A 19194-nucleotide genomic window follows, 5' to 3' on the forward strand; every position below is an offset into this window, starting at 1 on the left:
TGTTGATTCTCTCTATTTTTTTTTTTTTTTTTTGTATTTCATTTATTTCTAACCATCATTATTTCCTTCCTTCTGCTCACTTTGGATTTAGTTTACTCTTCTTTTTCTAGTTCTTCCACTGTGGAGTCTATCTTTCTGCACCTCTACCTTTTCCTGAGCTTATGCTTGTTAGTTCTTTTGGAGTTCCCTTGTTTACAGGAGTTTGTCTTCTCTGTTTTCTAGCAGACAGACCTCCTTCTCCTGGGTGTTTGAAGTCAGTAAACCTTTGCCCCAGACTATCCATCTCTATAATGCCTTACACTCCTTTCATTGTCTCAAGCTGCTTTTGTCTTCAAGGCAAATTCTGGGAGGAAGGGCATGCCAGTGAGAACTTTCCCAAGTCATATTTCCCAGTTGAAACAGGGCCAGGACCCATGAAGGGAGCACAGACTGGCAATAAAGTGCCCTAATGTGGGGATCAGAAAAGTTGCCAAGAGCTTCTTCATCAGCTTCCCAAAGCTGAGCTTTCTTGGCCTGCAAATACAGCCCTTCAATTAACTGTCTTCCATAGACCTGAGGAAATGTAGCCTTCTTAAGTCTCCTCCACCCTGGCCAGGGTGGACCGAAGCAGTGGCCACTGCTACTTTTGTTCAGGTTGGGTGGAAAAAATGGCTATCTTCAGAGCTGTGTCCCCAAAGATCTGAAATCAAAAGCAGTGACTAGTGATTGGCTTTGCCCACCTCTCATCTGGGAGAAGAGAATTTTTATGGCCCTTTTGTCATCAGCAAGATAGCCAGGGGTTGGCTCCCACAGTGGCCTACCATGATAATGGGGTAACAGAGAATGATTCCAGTAGCCACCATGCAGAGAGAGTAATTTTCTATCTTGCATCTTCTTCCTCCTGCTCTTCCTTGGATGCTGCACAATGTTCTTTTGGCCTCTGGAGTTTCAAAATCATTGTTTCAGACAGTTCCTTTCTGTGTAATGTTTGTTTTGGTGGAAGAACTGAGTTCTGGAGCTTCCTATTCTGTCATCTTTAAACAGTCACTCCATTTTCAAGTAGCCTTTTTCTCGATTTAGTACTTGCCCAGCTACTGCAAATTTACTGTTTTTCAGAGCTCTGACAAAGATCGTCATGCTAATTTTTGCTTGTTGTTCAAGAATTCTGTTGGTCAGCAGAACCCAGGAGTGTTTTACCAGCCATCTTGGTCTGCCCCTTCTCACTGGTGCTCTTTATATTAAAGTGACATGGACAGACTTCATTGTGCATAGCCAATCTCCTCAGTGTTAATCTAAGTTCTTTGTTCTTGCTTTGTTCCCCAGGTGAATGAGGTCCTCCAGAACTTCCTGCAGTCACAGGTAGTAATAGAGACAACCATCCTGCTGTCAGATAAAGCCCTCACCTATAGACAGGAGACCATAACAGGTACAATGCAGAGTTCAACTCACAGCAGGGTGGGGAGAATGCTACATTCCCTTTGACAGATCTAATGGAAAGGGCTTCATGGAACACGTAGCTGCTGCTTCTTCTGTGAAACACACACTGTGCTATAATACTTGAAAAATAGTGAGGGATTTGTATTTGTACATCCAATCAGCTAGGTACAGACTTCCCCACCACATTCTAAAACTCACTCAAGATGGTGTGGTCACTGGAGAACTGGAGATTTCCCACCTTCCCTTCAAAGTTTTGTTTGCTTTCTAATCAGAGCAGTGCTCTGATCTGACTTGCTGTTTTCTTCTCTTTCAAAACCTTCATGGGATAGTGGAGTGGGCCAAAAAGGAGGCAGCTGAGAAGGAACAGAAGCTACTAAGACAGAAACAGAAGGAGCAGGAAAAACAGATGGCAGCTCAAGAGAGGAGCCTCAGGGAAAACATAACCCAACTAAAAAACAAGCTGGAGTCGAAAAGAGACAACAGTTTGAGAGAGATTGAAAGGTTGCTGGATCATATGCTGATGGTAAGTCTGGCAGGGGCCTAGGTAGTTCCTGAGAGTCATTGGTGTTACTGTAAGCATGGCTATTTCCAATAGAAGGGCCCACCCAATCTGGCACCACAAAGGAGAAACATGTCTCTTTGTGAGAAGATGATTTATTGCAAGTGCACAAGGAAGGAACTGGGGGAGTCCTCCCAAAACTGTTCTCTGTAATGATGTGAGTTAGGGTTTTATATGCAGGGAAAGAAGGAAGAAAGAAAAAAACAAGTGAAGGCTACATGGCACAATTTTGCCAGATTGGTAAAGATGGAGGATTTCTTCAAGGTTCTTGTAATGAGGAACAGGATACACTCCTTGATCCTGCTTTTCCTCAAACATATCAGACTTATTTTTGCTATATCATTTTCAATGGTTAATTAATCTAGTGCAGAGTTAGATCTTGATGTGTAGCTCCTACATGTAGAAACTTCATGACTTTCTTCTCTGCTGACCAGTCAGAGATGTCTGGCTTTTGGTTTTCTAGGAGGGAGTCACTGAGTTACTGAGCCACAGGGTGCCCCCAACACCATCTGGTCTGATCTTGCAATGGGATATTATCTTATTCCTGTAAGCAGAACCTGGAAAGGTCTGGTTAATGTCTTAAGTACAAAGAGCAAACAGTCTTCTGAGATTTGATTAATAGACAGCTCAGCTAGTTCTGGGAAAGGATATTAGAAACTTCATAGTTGCTGAGGTGGGGAAGTTTCTTTTAATACTCACATTTTTCTAGCTGTCATTATCCTGGTACTTAAGAAAGGGATGAATGAAGGTTACAGTAAAATCATAACTAGAACACCATTGCCGTTTACTGCATTTGGTTCACTAAACGTGACCCTTTCTGGTTTTCAAAGAAACTTTGTACTCTGTTTCACACTGAGACTCAGGAGAGTCCAGGATGACTTTAGCCCCTCCAAGCCCTTGGAGGAATATAAGTAACTTCTCCAAGGTTTGAGTTTATATTTAGGTGGGATTCTGCAATGATCTCATGGAAACTAATTAAACAAAGTTCCCTGTATATCAAGTCCAGTAGATAATTCAACCAGATATATTTAATGTAAGCAGCAACTGTTTTGCTTTACTAAGGAAGGTCATGATCAATTATCAGGGACCCTCAAAGTATTTATATCCAATTTCTTGATCAGCTTAGAAGTTTTCATTATTTTTAAGATACACGTGGCAGCCTTCCCAAATGGGACTGAGAAACAGTGCAGTGAGATGAATGGCTCCTTCCCAACTGGCATATTTTTGCTTGAACACATTACAGTATTTGTCTACTTGCCTGGCTTAGCACCCTAGCAAACCCTAATGGTGCTTGTATATTAGCAAGGTTGTAAATGTTGCTTCCTCAAACAGTCTATCACCAGACCAGAAGATGGTCCCTGCTTGAAATTTTAATCACTCATGATCTTATATGAGAGAACACTTTTATGAGTAAAATAGAGACAATTTGTCAAAGTTCTTAAATATAAAACCTGACTCTTCAAACAATGGAGATTTTTTAAGATTACTTATTCCTCTTCCCATGTCCCCTTTGTTTTAGATGCAAAAGGATGTGCTTAATGAAGTATTTAGGAATAAATTTGAGGAGATGAATGCAGACATAAGTTTTCTAAGAAAGGAAATTCAGACTACCACAAATGATATTTCTCCCTGGATTTCCCAGACCCTGGACAGACTCGCCACTGAAGCAACTTCAATTCTGTCTGTTCCTACTAACCTAGTTGGTTACAGTCTGACAGACCTGCACTCACTCTTTAAGTAGAATTATCTTTTCTTTGAAAAATCATAGAATGTTGATATATGCTCTGACCTATTCTTAATGTGTATGTTTTTTCACTTTTATTCAGCAAAGTTTTAAACATAAAAAGTGCCTGCTAGAGATCAGTGCTTCTTAGCACACAGTAGATAGAATGAATGTAAGAAATTATCAAGGTAACATAGAAGAGGAGTAATTAAGAAGGACCACAGTTACTCCAAATGAAAACCTGTTTTGTAACTGCAGTTATCAGACCATATAGCACCAGGGCATAACAATACAGTCAAAGTAACAGAATAGATTAGATATAGTCTAAAAATACAAATCAATGTATAGAAACTGCTTATCTTAAAGTTTTATCTCAGATCAGTGGGAAATGATGAATTGTTCATTAAGTGGTTGGACAATTGGATAGTCATCTAGAGAAAATAAAGAATAGATCTATTACAGATTTTACAGAAATGTGCATTTCATATTGACCATACACTTAAACTTGAAGATTGAAACTATGAAGTTGGTAAATATCAGATAATTTTTTAAAAATGAGAATGTGGATGGACTTTCTAGGTGACATAAAACAGAAGACATAAATATTTGCAAAAGCATATAAAATGAAAGAAATCCTTTATGTCAAAAGGCAGTCAGAAAGCAACAACACTCTGAAAAGATATTTTCTACTTATATAGAAGGAGCTAATTTATTTAACTTACATCCAGAAAGAGATCAAAACTCAGTATTTTTTAATATATAATTCAAGGGAATTAACAAAATATATTAAACCTCATTCATAATTAGAGAAATGAAATGAAAACTTGAGAAACTTGTCACTTCTCATATTTATAGGATCAATAAATTTGATAGCAAAGTTTGTTAGAAAAGTTGAGAGAAAAGTCACTCTCTTATGGTAGTTGTATGGTTAAATATATTCGGGCAGAAAGTCCTAATATTTGTTACACTGTAATGTGTGTACACTTGGATCTATCATGTTAACTTTTAGGAAATATACAGATGCAAAATTATATATAAATACAAACATATGTGCATTTATAAATGCAAGAGGTCCATTGCAGCATTGCTTTTAATGGCAAAAGATAGCAAACTACTTAAATGCACATTTATATGGGATTACTAAAATAAATATAAATTTTAGTACATACGTGTATTGAAATACCAGGTAGCCAATAAATAAATTGACGAAGGTGCTTATATGTAGTAATATAGAACAATCTTCAACATAAATTGTAAAGAGAAAAAAAACGAAGTGCTTAACAGTGTGTACAGTGTGATTTCTATAGGGAAAATAAAAAATATCCAAGAGAAACTGGTAACATTGTTTCCTTCTGGGAGTACCTGGGTGGGATCAGGAATGGGAGGGAAATGCACTTTTCCTTATATACACTATATTTTGAATTTTGTAAAGAAAGCTCATTTTACCAATTGATATATGGAGTAAAAATAAAATGTAAAGTATTATACTAATAATGGTAGTAATAAAAGGAATGTGAAACTGACCATTAGATAATGAAATTACTGTTCTTAGAGGTGGTGTCAGTCAGCTAAATAAGGTATCTAAGAATAGCATCAGAGTGCTGGAAAGCACAGAATTTGTATCTTAACCTTGTATTTCTTTTGGCCTTGGTTTTTAATGCCTATATTTGCTTCTAAATTTAGGTATAAAGTTCCCTGTGACCCTTCAAAATCTCAACTAGAGTGGCTTCTCTTTTCTTTCTCTGAGTTATAGTTTTAAGTTGTTAGGAACAGAATTATCCCACAATAAGAACAGACACTTGTGAGAAGAGTCCTTCCACCATTAAAAGTTCAGTGGTGAATACAGGCCATTATATTTCCTGCCATAACCTACAGAATTGAGTGGGAGAGAGTGTTAACTACAATGTAAACTGTAACCCAGGCTAAGTGGCTCCAAATATGTTCATCAACTGCAACGAATGTACCACGCTAATGAAAGTTGTTGTTAATGTGCGGAAAGGAGAGAGGTGTGGGGAGTGGGGCATATGGGAATCCCTTATGTATTTTTTTGTAATGTAAGTAGTTCAAAAAACTTTTGTGTAATTAAGTAGTTTAAAAAACTTTGATGTAATGTAAATAGATATAAAAAATTAAAAACATATTTTAAAAAATTTAGGTGGTGGCTTTTGATTTGCAGCCAGGAGAATGGGACAACGTGCCATTGCAAAACTGGATGTACTCATTGTGTTGGGAATGATAGACTCTGACACAACAGAGACCAAGGGCTGGTACTGAATCATCAGAAGTCAGATACAATTTTAATACTGAGCAGCAGAATTGAAATGGCAGTCAGCTGGGCCTGATGGAGAATTCTGAAGATGATTAATAGAATAGGGTCAAAAGGGAGGTGGAGACAACAATCAATGAACAATCATGGATGGTTTATTAGGAGATTGAGAAATAGCCTGATTAAAACTTCACAGTCCCTCATCCTGATCTGAGCCAGTTTCAGACGCGAACTCATTGCCTGGAGGAGAAGCCAGGTCCCTAGGAAGAAGGGCCTTGAAAGTCCAGGACAAGGAGAAAGGATAATGAATCCCTGTTCTCCCCCAAGAGGAATTCTGGCTGTTTATTCTGAGTGCCAGTGCAGTGAGGAAATGGAAATACCCAAACATTTTGTGGACTCTGGCAATCAAAATCCAAGTTGTCATTGGTACGCAGATACTGGAAGGACATTATAGACCCCCTGTTAATGTTGGGGTCACATGAGGACCAAGTAATCAATAGATCCTTGGGCACAGGTACAACTAACTGGGTTTCAATATTTGTTTCCAATAAGATAGTAAAGTGTATCTGAGGACAGGAACCATTTCTTATTTTTCTGTACCTCCCCTCAAAAATATGTTTAGGGGTAGAATGTGCCAAGTAATCATCTTGTTAAAAAGACTAGCAAAACAGAAGAAACTTTTCTGATTCTCTCTCCTCCTCTGTGACCTCTTGTATTGCAGTCTCTCTGCCTCTCTGAGGATGGTAGACACATCTGCCCTGGGAGATTTCAAACTGTTTTTTCTACTATGTCTTCACGTATTCAGAAGGCAGAGTGGCTTTTCCTTTTTAAGAGAGAAACTATACAATGATTAATATGTGGACAATAAGTGGGACAATTTATTTAAAGAGCAAGCTTTCTTATACAAATTGTATGTTCCAATGAAGAGCTTGAATTAAATTGGTGAACTAATCACTTGGACTAGAGATACCATGTGTGGTAAAATGAGGAATTCTGCCACCAAATGTGTCCATGTTCTAATCCCGAAGCCTGAAAACATGTTACTTTCCATGGTAAAAGGACTTTGCAGATGTGATTAAGTTAAGGTCATTGAGATGGGTAGATTATCTTGGATAATCTGTGTGGAACCAGGTAATGACAATGGTCCTTATAAAAGGAAGTTGGTAGGTCAGGTCAGAAAAAGTCGATGTGGTTGTAGAATCAGAGAGGGAGATTGGAAGATGCAATGCTTCAGCATAAGGCCATGAGCCAAGGAAAGCAGGGAGCCTTTAGAAGCTAGAAAGAAATGGACTCTCCCTTAGAGCTTCCAGAAAGAACACATCCCTAATGAGTTTTTTAAAAATCAAGTTTATTCATACATAGTAATAAAGGATAAATCCATCCAAAGTGTACAATAATGATATTTTGTATATTCACAGTTGTAGTCATCGCTACAATCATGTTTAGAGCATTTTCATTATTCCAGTAATAATAAAAAACAAAACCAAACGAACAAACAAAACTCATCCCCTCTCAAGCTCACTATGCTTCCCTTGCCATACATAGCTGCTATTCTGTCTCCTTCTCTCTAGTATATTTATATTTTGTAATAACAGTCTTATAAATGCAATATGACCCATGTTAATATTTTACCTGAAGTTTAACTGTTATACAGTCCCATGTTACATTTTTTTAGCTTTCCTTCTAGTAATATAAATGTCCTTAGGCTTTCTTTGTCAACCACTGTCATACCTATATAATCGCTCTGCTAGTACAAACACCATGATGTGCTTTCATCATTTCTCTTCATTTCCAAAGATTTACAAATAACTTTTATTTTCACCAATTCTGTACAGATTAACCCTCAGCTTTCCCTTCTCTACCCTCTTTCTATCTTCTGGGACTTATATTTTAATTGTTAGTTCCATGAGTTTAAACAATATACTTAGTTCATAACAGCGCAATCATACAATATTTGTCATTTTGTGTCTGGCTTGCTTCACTCAACATAATGTCCTCCAGGTTCATTCATGTTGACATATGCTTCACAACTTATTTGCTTCTTACTGATGCCTAATATTCCATCATGTGTATACACCACAATTTGTTTATCCATTCATTAGTTGATGGACATCTGAGTTGATTCCAACTTTTGGCTATTGTAAATAACATCACTATGAATATTAGTGTGCAGAGGTCTATTCATGTCACTGCTCTCGGTTCTTCTGGATATATACCTAGCAATGGTATTGCAGGATCCCATGACAAGTACATATTCGGCTTCCTTAGGAACTGCCGAACAGGCCTCCACAGTGGCTGTACCATTCTACATTCCCACCAACAGTGAATAAGCATTCCCATCTTTCCACATCCTCTCCAACATTTAGAGTTTTCCAACTTTTTAATAGTGACCAATATAATGACTCATTTTTTACTTCTGAGTTCTAGAACTGTAAAATACTAAATTTCAATTATTTTAACTCATTAAGTTTGTTATAGTTTATTGCAGCAACAAAAGGAAACTAATGCACCTTGAATTAAAGAAGAAAACTGATAGTTAATTTCATATGTCAAATTGACTAAGATATGGTGTTCAGTTGTTTGGTCAAGCAAGCCCTGATTGTTACTGTGAAGATATTTCATAGACAGCCATCTATCCACAGTCAGTTGATTGCGTTCAGACCTTATTGCATCTAAAATCAACTAAGGAGTTTGTCCCCAATAATGAGGGAATCTCTTCATTATTGGAAGTCTTAAAAACCAGAGATGAAGATTCCGTAAATCAGAAAGAAGAATTTCCACTACTACTTCAGCCACCCAGCTTCTCTTGGGGAATTTTTTTTTACATATTACAATGATGAACAAATATTGAAACATTGCTGCTAACTATGGTCTATATTTTACAATATGGTTTATACTTTGCACCACACAATTTTATAGGTTTTGACAAAATGTATAATGGCCTGTATCTGCCATTGCAATATCATGCAGAAGAATTCCAATGTCCCCAAAATGCCCCATGTCTCATATATTCTTCCTTACTCCTGCCCTCAAAATCTCTGATAACCACTATCTTTATATCAATGTTAAAATTTCTTCTGTTACTACAATAGTATCTTCTGTATTAGTCAGCCAAAGGGGTGCTGAGGCAAAATACCAGAAATCTGTTGGCTTTTATAAAGAGTATTTATTTGGGGTAGAAACTTACAGTTTCCATGCCATAAAGTATAAGTTACTTCCATCACCAAAGTCTACTGCCATGTGTTGGAGCAATATGGTTGCCAACACCTGCAAGGCTCCAGCCTTCCTCTTAAGGCTCCATGGACCTAGCTTCTTCCAATATCAGTTGTAGGCTGGGATAAGTCTCTTCTCTCTCCTGAGGCTCTTTTCTCTCTGAGCTCAGCTGCTCTATTCTCTCCACAAGGTGAGCTGTAGACTATCAGGTAAATTCTTGTCCGGGGGCTCCTGCCATGTCTAATTGAGCCTTCTCTCTTTCTTCACATATGTACTTCTCTGTGTATTTACTTCCTGGGAGTGCAGCATGAAAATTCCAACTAACTCTTCCGCCATTTAGTTTTCTGTGTGAGAAAACCAAGGGGGGTGGGGCTCGATATCTCACCGATGTGGCTCAATCAAAGACCTAATCAAACTCAATTAAGTAAAAGTGAAATTTTTGAATCCAATATAATCTAATATGCCCAGAGGAACAGACCAGTTCACAAACATAACCCAATATCTATTTTTGGAATTCATAACCATTATCAAATTGCTACATCTACTTTGGCCCATGGCTGCATTCCACTCCCCCCCAAGTTTGTCCATTCTTTAATCTTGTTAACTTTGGAACTGTGATGCCCACTTTGCTTTAGATTGAGAGGGGGCTTAGATCTTAAGGGGAAGATGCAAGAAACTGTCTTGCTTGCAGTTGTAGATACTCTGATTTTTGGGATGGGAATTGTTCATCATCATCATTTTGTTAGTTGTCCTGAGTGTGATGAACTGGAGAGTGGGTGTCGGCTGCAACTCTCCTGAGGTTCTGGGTTCAACTCACATATGAACAGACTGAAGATCTACATCTCTGGGACATATATTTAATGGATGTAGTGCTAATTATAGGTTCAAATAAAAGGGGTAGAGGAATCATATGTAGGGAAATTGTAAATCAGTCTAACTCTGTTACACTGGGGAAATAGGTTAACTATATTCCAAGGTAAGGCCCAACAATGGGATGCCATTTCATGGGGCTGTGTGCCTTGTCTATAGTGTCCTTTTGATGAGGTTAATTTAGTTATGACATAGCCCAGGATGAGTCTTAATCCTGTCACTGGATCCTTTATAAATGAGATGATGATGATGATGATGATGATGATGATGAGAGGGAGAGAGTCACAGAAGCAACACCCTTTCATAATAGGAACACTCAGTAAACCTAGAATAAAAAGAAGCTTCCTCATTATGATAAACCCACAATTAACAATATACTCCGTGGTGAAAGATTTTAAGTTTTACCTGCTAAGATCAGGAAAAAGACAAGGATGTCTGCTTTTGCAACTTCTATTCAGCAGTGTCTTTGAAGTTCTAGTAAGAGCAACTAGGCAAGAAAGAGAAATAAAAGGCATCTAAATTGGAAACAAAGAAAAATTGCCTTTCTTCTAAGCTGAGATGATTTTACATATATAGAAAGCCTTAAATAGTCCACAATAAAACTGTTAGTGCTAATAAATCAGTGAAGTTGCAGGATACAAAATCAACACTCAAAATCAGTTATATTTCCATGTATTAACAGTGAACAACCTTTTCAGATTAAGAAAACAATTCCATTTAAAACAGCATCAGAAACAAAAAAAACTTAGGAACAAATTTAACCAAGGAGGTGAAAGACATGTACACCAAAAACTAAAATACTACTGAAAGAAATTAAAGAAGACTTAAGTAAATGAAGACATGCCATGTTCATGGATTTGAAGCTAATATTGTTAATATGAGAATACTACCTAAAGTCATCTGTAGATCTACAGATTAAATACAATCTCTATTAAAGTCCCAATGTCTTTTGTTGCAGAAATAGAAAATCTCATTGTAAAATTCATATAGAATTTGAAGGGACCCTATATAGCTAAATAAATCTTGAAAAAGAAGAACAAAGTTGAAGAACTTCCCAATTCAAAACTTCCCCAAACTACAGTATTCAAAACAATGTGATACTAGAATAAGTGTAGGAATATAGGTCAAAGGAATTGAATAGTAAGTCCAGCGATAAACAAGATCACTGCATCTAGCATGCAGGGCACTGGTTGCAAGCTGTTATGATCTCTGAATAGTTCAAAGGCAATCTCGTTTCCTTTGAGAGGGCCCATAGTATCTTTTGCCCTTCGTGACCCACCTTGTGATGTAGCCATATAGCCATGTTGCTCATCCACACATTTTCCAGGGCTTGCAAATGAATTAGTTGATTACCTGCTGATTTCCTGGAGGCATTAAGCAGTATGAGCAACCACATGAATAACAGATACTTTTATTCTTTTTAAATGGCCTGTAGTTTGTTTTTATATTTTCTCTTCCTAAAATGGTTTAGTTAAAAAATAGTCTATTTTTGAGTTTTCCATTGAGGCAGGCACAGAGGCCCATGTATACGGTCCAGGTGTCGGTTCAGGGGTTATTAGCTACCTTTATGCATAAGTTTAGCCAAGCAGCTCATAGCTCAGCCCATTAACTGCCCTTCCCATACTATCTTTCATTTAGATGGTGTTGGCCCTGGGCTGCACTGCAACAGGCATCCAGATGCATGGAATCCCCTTAGCTGACCTGTCAGTGTATCAGGCACCATCCAGAATGGCCCTTACTTGCTCTTTTATATTTTCAGGCTAGGTTAAGTGTGCAGCTACTGTGTTATCAATGGAGTGTGTGTGAAAGATGGTGTATGCCGTGGGGCCCAGAATGCCATGTAGTTTGGCATTTGGGGGTCCAATATCTGATACACTTTTTATCTTTGTAGAGTTTGGCTCTGCCCTTTGTCTGAGGCAGGTTTGCTTGATGTTTGTTTGTTTAATCCAGTCAGCAGGGGAAATAGATATATGGACCACTACTGGGAGAGCTTCTATAATAGTCTTTGTAGGAGGGCATTGTATATGGCACAGAGTTGCTATTCTAGGGGGATATATCTGTTTGTCATCCCTTTTTACAGTTAAGAGCAAAATCCTAGGGTTATTCTTTTACTTCTTTGCCTCTGCCAGAGGCCCCATTCATACCCCTCTGGTCAGTGGGCTATTTCCAATTCACATGGCTGTCCCTGCATTAAAACTCCCAAGGCTTGTATTTGCTTACAGCTGTCTTAGCCTGTTGGTAGGTTTCCTCCTCTGGGGTTCCCCAGTCCAAGGCAGCCCTCTCTTTCATTCACTGGTATAGGAGTCTTACTATTTGGGCTAAGTGGAGGGTATAAAAGGCCACTAAAATTCCAACAATTTTACAAAGCTATGCAGTTACTTTGGTGATTGGGGTCAGAGGAAATGCTGGACCTTGTCAATAACTGCCTTGAGGACAACGTAAGTCTTACCATACCAGATAACACCCAAGTATTTGACTGAAAGCCCAGGTCCTTGTAGTTCGTTGTCATTTACTGCCCTTCCTCTGCTTCTGAGGTGGGCCACTAGATTAGGTGTGGCCACTTCCAGTAGCTGGAATGAGTCAGAGGTTAGCATAACCTTATTAATGCAATGGAACATAGCCATCCCCTCTAACACCCATTTAGACAGTGCTGCAATTACCATCCTGTGACATACTGCGGGGGCTCTGGAGATCCTTGAGGGAGAACTTGAAAGGTTCATTGATTCCCTCCTATGTGAAAGTAGATTGCTTTTGGCTTTGGGGATCTATGGTTATGCTAAAGAGTGCACTGGCCAGGTCTAAAATAGAGTGATAGACCCCAGAGCCTCTCTTTTTTGTTCCATCAGTTCAGCGATATGCAGCACCACAGCAGGTAGAGGTGGCACAATTTCATTTTATTCCTGATAATTAAGCATCATCCTCTATGAACCATTCAGCTCATTCCTTCAGACTAGACTTAGCTATTAAAGGGGACCAGTCAGTCCATTCTTTCAGGCTAGACTGAGCTGTTAAAAAGGCTTTTGGCAGGCCAAATAATATTCACACGATGGGGTTCTCGAACAGTTTCCCCTATTTCTTTATGTCCCCAGAGAGTTGGTACTGCTGTACAGTGGCTACTGTGCAATCGGGAATTGGGAGTTCAATGGGCTACCACTTAGCGCAACCTCACATAATTGATTTAATTGGCTGCACCCATAGGGGAAATTTATTAATCCAGATATCGATGCTTAAAATGTGTTCAGGTATAGGGACTATGTATGGGAAGTAACTTCTCATTTGCATTGTAAGAGAGCCCTGCTACACCTTCACTGTTCCAACCCAGTATTGACCAGCAGGGGTCCCAGGGAACATTCCGCTCCAGGATTTAGTAGAGCTGAAACTTTCCATTTATTAGGGGGAGACCAGGGGATGGTGAGTTCAACCTGAGGCCTCAGTCCCTTGAAACGGAAGAGATCGCCGGATGACTTTGGCCTCCCCCGTCATTTACTGAGACCCGCTATTCTGAAGGCCTTTTCCGCTGCCTGTTGGGGAGGGGCAGGTGGCACATCATGGAACTTTTTTGGCAGCTTTAACTTCTATCCCAGGTTCACTAAGAATGAATTCGTTTTCGGGTATATCTTTCCTTTCAGTATCCCAGCTGCTAGCATGTCAATCAAAATTTGTTTTTCAGTTACTTAAAAAAAATTTTTTTTTCCACCAGTTTCATCCAAACACTGCTTCCACTGCCCTCCTCTCATCCCCATACCACTGCCCGCCCCGGTTTTTTGTTTTGATTTTTAATCCATTCCATTTCTTCTAGATCAGCTGTGGCTTGAGCGGCAATGGACACAGCGTCCCCAACCATGGGATGAGGATGCAAACCTGAGAACCATAGCATTGTTCTGGGGCTGATTGTAAGATGACATCACTTACACCCACGGTAAATAATTCACTGTTGCCCCGAAAGTGCTCAGCACAAATAGCCTGTTTCATTTCCAATCCCCTTGTTATACACTATCATCGCTGCCCTGCGGGTATATCTCCTTGCCTGGGCCGTGTCTCGGGCCAATATAAAAGAGACGCCATCCCCTGACTAAATGGCCCCACAGAAGCACTGTGGTGGGAGAGATGTGTGGTAACACTGACCAGTTTAGACAATTTATTGCCCAGGAGGACCATGCCCTCAGCACCTTGATTCCCACAGGTGCAGCAACCAACCAGCAACTAACTTCTTTTTACCTTTTGGCGAAACTTCTCTCCTGGTTCTGCTCTCTGACAGTCATATGGGAGGCGGCTGGAATTTCTTCTTCCGGATCCATGTGAGTCTCTTAGCCTTCATCTTTGTTGTCATAAGAGGCCTAGTCTGCAGGGGTACCGCTCTTTTTTCTTTCTAATCTTCTTCATCCCCCTCTTCGTTCAATGGACCACTTTCGCAGGGATCCCACTTTCATGGGTCCCACTGTGGTTTGGAAATGAGGGCTCACACTAGCAGTTGCAGTAAGCCTTGGCCTTTCAGCCGAGCCACCTGGCAGGCAAAGGCTTTTATCTTTGTTGGCACGTGCTACTTGCACGTCGTTTTCTCAACCCAGCGTTTTCTAACTGGCTGAACTTTGCCTCTACCGTGAGGCGTGGTCCGTGGCTGCCTGGAATGCCGTCTGCAATGGCCATCCTACCGCTGCAGCTGCTTCCTGACACTCTGTTTTTCTTTCTCACACCAGGAGTTTTTAAGACCTTGATTGGGCCCTTCGGTGTTCTCATAACTCACACACAGGCTCCCAAGTGTCTAAAACCCACGCTGCAGCCCCCCACCTAGAGGATGTGGGCCGCCCTGAAATTTCCCCCGCAGAGGCCCCCTTTCCGGACCCATTCATTGTCTTCTCATGTCCATAGGCTCCCAAATGGCTTACCAATTGTGCTGCTGTAGAAACACAGCCTCTGGTCTCAGAGTGTTACCGCCCTTGCTCAGGAGCCCAAAGAATGCCTCAGGATGACAGGAAAGGAATCATACAATGTTTGTTTAGAGAGCTTACATACAGGAAATGTGGACCAGGGCAGCAGCTGAACTCCAAACAGTGCTCCACAACGTGCAGCAGGTTACATGAGGATTTTATAGGAAGAGAGCAAAGAAGGCATCGCGCCAAAGCACAGTGTACTCAAGCAATGTGCATGAAACCTCTTGGTGCATGTGTGCAGGGGCTTTGTACGAAACGACTCCAGTCCTCGCCAGTCACAGAGCAGAGTTTCTACCAGCAGTATCTGCCCTGTATACCTGCACACTGGTGCCTTCTGATTAAGTAAATACTCCCTCATTCTTTGAGGATTGTCCAGAGCCCTTGGACAATCCTGTTCCCAGGAAAGAAAGGGAGGAGGAAGGTAGGGAGGAGCGAGGTTTGCACATAAGAAAATATTCCCCTTCACTCACCACAATCCCCTTGACACTTACTCTTCCTGCACATTCCAGTGGCATCTTACTGCAGATACCTGAGACCCTCGATCTGAGTGTTTCTTTTGACCCTCATATGGACAAGACCAGAAGTGCTAGGGAATTATCTCGGGAGAAGCCCCATCCAGTGATGAAAGGAGGTTGGAATAAAAGGGCCCCCGTTTTCTCAGCCATCTGAGAGGGAACTCAGAGGCAGGTTTTATATTCTTTCCTACAGCACCTCAGGTGGGTTCCGCAGAGAGAACCTGGTTGATATGATCCCATTTTGTGGCTTTCTTCTCTTCCACATTTTACTGCCCCACTCTCCTACTGTATTCCTTGGCATCACTTTTAGACTAAATCCCTTGTTCTAAAATCTTTGTCTCATGGTGTACTTCTGAGAAAACACAGCCCAAGACCCCCTCTGTTCATTGTATTATTTTTAAAAATAATCATATTATTAAAAAGGAGTTATCATGAGGATAATTCCATCAGAAAACACATAAAGCAGTATGATGAGGTGGTTTCAAGTATGGGTTCTACAACAAGACTACTTGGGTTTGAGTCTTAAGATACATTTGTTTGGAGAAGATTGTGGGAAGACAGCAGAGTAGGAATCTCCAGGACTCAGTCCCTCCACCAGAACAACTATTAAACAGGCAGCAACTCTGTGAAACAACTATTTTGAAGCTTCAGAGTCCAGTAGAACACTGTGTAGCATCCAGGGAAGAGAAGGAAGAAGAGGATGATATATTGTGGTAAAAGAAGTGATTTGCATTCTCTGCATGCAGGCAAAAATCACCCTACCCAAACTCATGGTATGCAGCAGTAAGGTATTGGCACAGCTTCCTGGTGCCAGAGTAGGGGAAAGACGCATTTCCCCAAGATCCTGGGATCTACAGTCTGAGTGCTGGCTAACTGCTTTGGATTAGCTACTATGAATCACTAGGGACCTGGATCTGAGGGTGGCCACAGTGTGCTTCCTCAGAGCTGTGGAGGACAGCTGAAGAGCTTCATTTGCTGGGCAGATGCTCAGACAAGATCATGGGGAAATTTCCTGGTGTCCTTCCTGGTCTCTCTCATCCCCTTTTCAGAGCAGTTTGGAGCCAGTCAGCACTCCCTTTGGGGGCCCCTGGCCTTATTCCAGCTGAGAGAGACTGTCTTGGGAAACTCTTATCTGGCATGCCCTCTTTGCAGAATTTGCCCCCCAGGCAAAAGCAGCTTGAGGCCCTGAAAGCAAAGTAAGAAGAGACCTGAGTCAAAGGCTTACCTGCTTTATGTCCTGCAGAGGAACATGTAGGAGAGGGAGAGGTCTGTTTCCTGGGGATTAGAAGGGACCTTCAAGTTCCTGTAAACAGGAGAAATCCTCAGGCCATTAACAAGCACAAGCCCAGGTAAGACACAAGCCCATAAAGACAGGGAAGCCTGTACTTTGCATTTATCGTCGGCTAACATTTTTGATAGGGGGACTGAACTCTGAAGGAGACCACATGCCAACTCAAAGTCAATTTGCAAAATTCTGTGAAAGGTGCACTTTGCTTAGGTTTGCTTGGATTTATTACTTCCTGATACTCAAGAAAATTTCTGCCATATCACTAGCTGGATACAGTCAAGAAACAGCTCAAAGAATAAATCCTTGAGTTAAGATTTTAATATTTTCAAATGCACAGCATGCAACAAAAAATTAGAAGAGAAACAAAATGATGTACCATCCAAATGAATAGGATAAAAATCCAGAAAACCTCAATGAATAAGACCAGACTGTTAACCTACTGGCCAAAGACTTTAAAAAAAGTCTTTAATATGTGGAAGGAAATGAAAAAAAAATACAGAGAAGGAACTAAAGTATATTAGGAAAACAGTCAATATGTTCATGGAGATGAAGAAGTATAGCAAAAGAATTAAAAGGAAAGCAATGTTTTCATTCAGGAAAACAATGAATGAGCAAGAATCTCAATAGAGAGAGATATTTTAGAAGTCCATAATAGATGAAATGAAAAATTCCAAGGAGGATTTCAACAGCAGATTGGAGATGGTAGAGGGAAGAATCAGTGATTTGAAAGACAAGAGAAGTGAAATGAGTCAGGCCAAGTAGCAGAAAGAAAAGAGAATTCTAAAGAGCAAAAATAGCCTAAGAGACCTGTGAGACACCATCTGTATACTAATATACGCATTATGAAAGACCCAAACTTTAAAAAAAGGAAAGGTGGCAGAAAAAATATTCATAGAAATAACGACAGAGAATTCCCAAACTTAGCAAAGGACATGAGTATGCACATTAAAGAAGTCCCAAGAACACCAAACAGGATAACCTTGAAGAAAAATACCATCCCATCACATCCTGATCAAACTGTCAAATGCAAAGGACAAGAAGAGAGTGCTGAAAGCTGCAAGACAAAAGCAATGTGTTTTGTTCAAGGGAACACCAATTAGGTAAAGTGCCAATTTCTCATCAAAAACCATGGAGGCAAGAAGGCAGTGGGTTGAAATACTTAAAATGCTGGGAGAAAACAATTGCCAATGAAGAATTTTTATCTGGCCAGACTTTCTTTCAAAAATGAGGAAGAGATTAAGACATTATCTGATAAAAGAAAAAATCTGGGGAAGTTCATTACCCCTGGACCTGTCCCACAGGCAATGTGAAAAAGGCTTCTTCACATTGAAAGGACAGTGATTCAAAGGACATAAAGAAATAAAGACCTCCAGTAAAGATAACCATATGGGTAACTAAAATACCAGTACAATTGTATTTTTCAATACATAACTCCACTTCCTACCTCTTATAGGTGCTAAAATGCAAATTCAAAAAGGTAACGATAATCAATGTTTTTGGACATATAATGTACAAACATAATTTGCAACAAATGTAAGAAAAAGGGGATGGAGGGATACAGGAACAGTGTATGTTTATGCTATTGAAGTCAAGTTGGTATCTAATAAAATAGGATTTTTATAGTTTTAGGGTGGTATGTTTTAACCTCATGGTAACTAAAAAGAAAATATATGAAAAATATATCCAGAAAAAATGAAAAAGAATTCAATATGGTGCAATAGGGCAAAATATCAAATAAATATGAAAGTAGGCATTAAATGACATGTTGAAGGACAGAAATGGTATAAGACTTACAAAGACTAAATATCAAAATGGCAGAAGGAATCCCTGTGTTATCAGTAGTTACTTTAAATGTAAATGAATTAAACTCTGCAGACAAAAGACAGAGATTGGCAGGATGGATAATAGAAGTGCCCCAACTATATGGTGTTTATAATAGATTCACTTAAATTCAAGATACAAGTAGGATGAATGTGAAAGTATAGGAGAAAATATACCATGAAAGTTGTAAACTAAAGAGGTTAGTTATATTAAGATCAGATAGTCTTTAACTCAAATATGGTTATGAGAGACAAAGACAGTCATTATATACTGATAAAGGAGTCAATTTAACAAGACATAGCAATTATATAAATAGATGAATTATATATATATAGACAAGTGAAACTCTCCATGAAGGTTGTTTGTTGGTACAACAAAACTGCTAGAGCTAGCAAATGAGTTTAGCAGAGGGGTGAGATACAGGATCAACATCCAAAAACCAATAGTCTTTCTATACATTAAGAATTAATGAGAAGAACAAATAAAGAAAAAAATCAATTTACAATAACAACTAAGAGAATCAAATATCTGGGAATAAATCTAACCGTGAACGTGAAGGACTTGAACACACACAAAAAACTACAAAACACTG

At 39.6% G+C, this 19194-nt stretch overlaps 1 protein-coding gene across 5 annotated transcripts in view; it reads left to right on the forward strand.

Moving 5' to 3' along the window:
• Positions 1-13957, forward strand: part of LOC105746518 (guanylate-binding protein 6-like) — a 43519-nt gene extending 29562 nt beyond the window's left edge. For 3 of the 5 annotated variants that reach the window (XM_058303205.1, XM_058303204.1, XM_058303206.1), the window contains 3 exons: positions 1303-1405; positions 1746-1939; positions 3495-5832. In XM_058303205.1, the coding sequence (XP_058159188.1) occupies positions 1303-1405; positions 1746-1939; positions 3495-3716 (519 nt within the window). In that variant the 3' untranslated portion in view covers positions 3717-5832. Of the gene's footprint in view, positions 1-1302; positions 1406-1745; positions 1940-3494; positions 5833-13846 lie in introns of those variants that run through there. The other 2 variants (XM_058303207.2, XM_058303208.2) reach the window with 2 other exon arrangements.
• The last annotated feature ends 5237 nt before the right edge of the window (positions 13958-19194 follow it).

Source organism: Dasypus novemcinctus, chromosome 9 (genome assembly GCF_030445035.2).
Source record: "Dasypus novemcinctus isolate mDasNov1 chromosome 9, mDasNov1.1.hap2, whole genome shotgun sequence".
In the NCBI taxonomy this organism is placed as follows: Eukaryota; Metazoa; Chordata; class Mammalia; order Cingulata; family Dasypodidae; genus Dasypus; species Dasypus novemcinctus.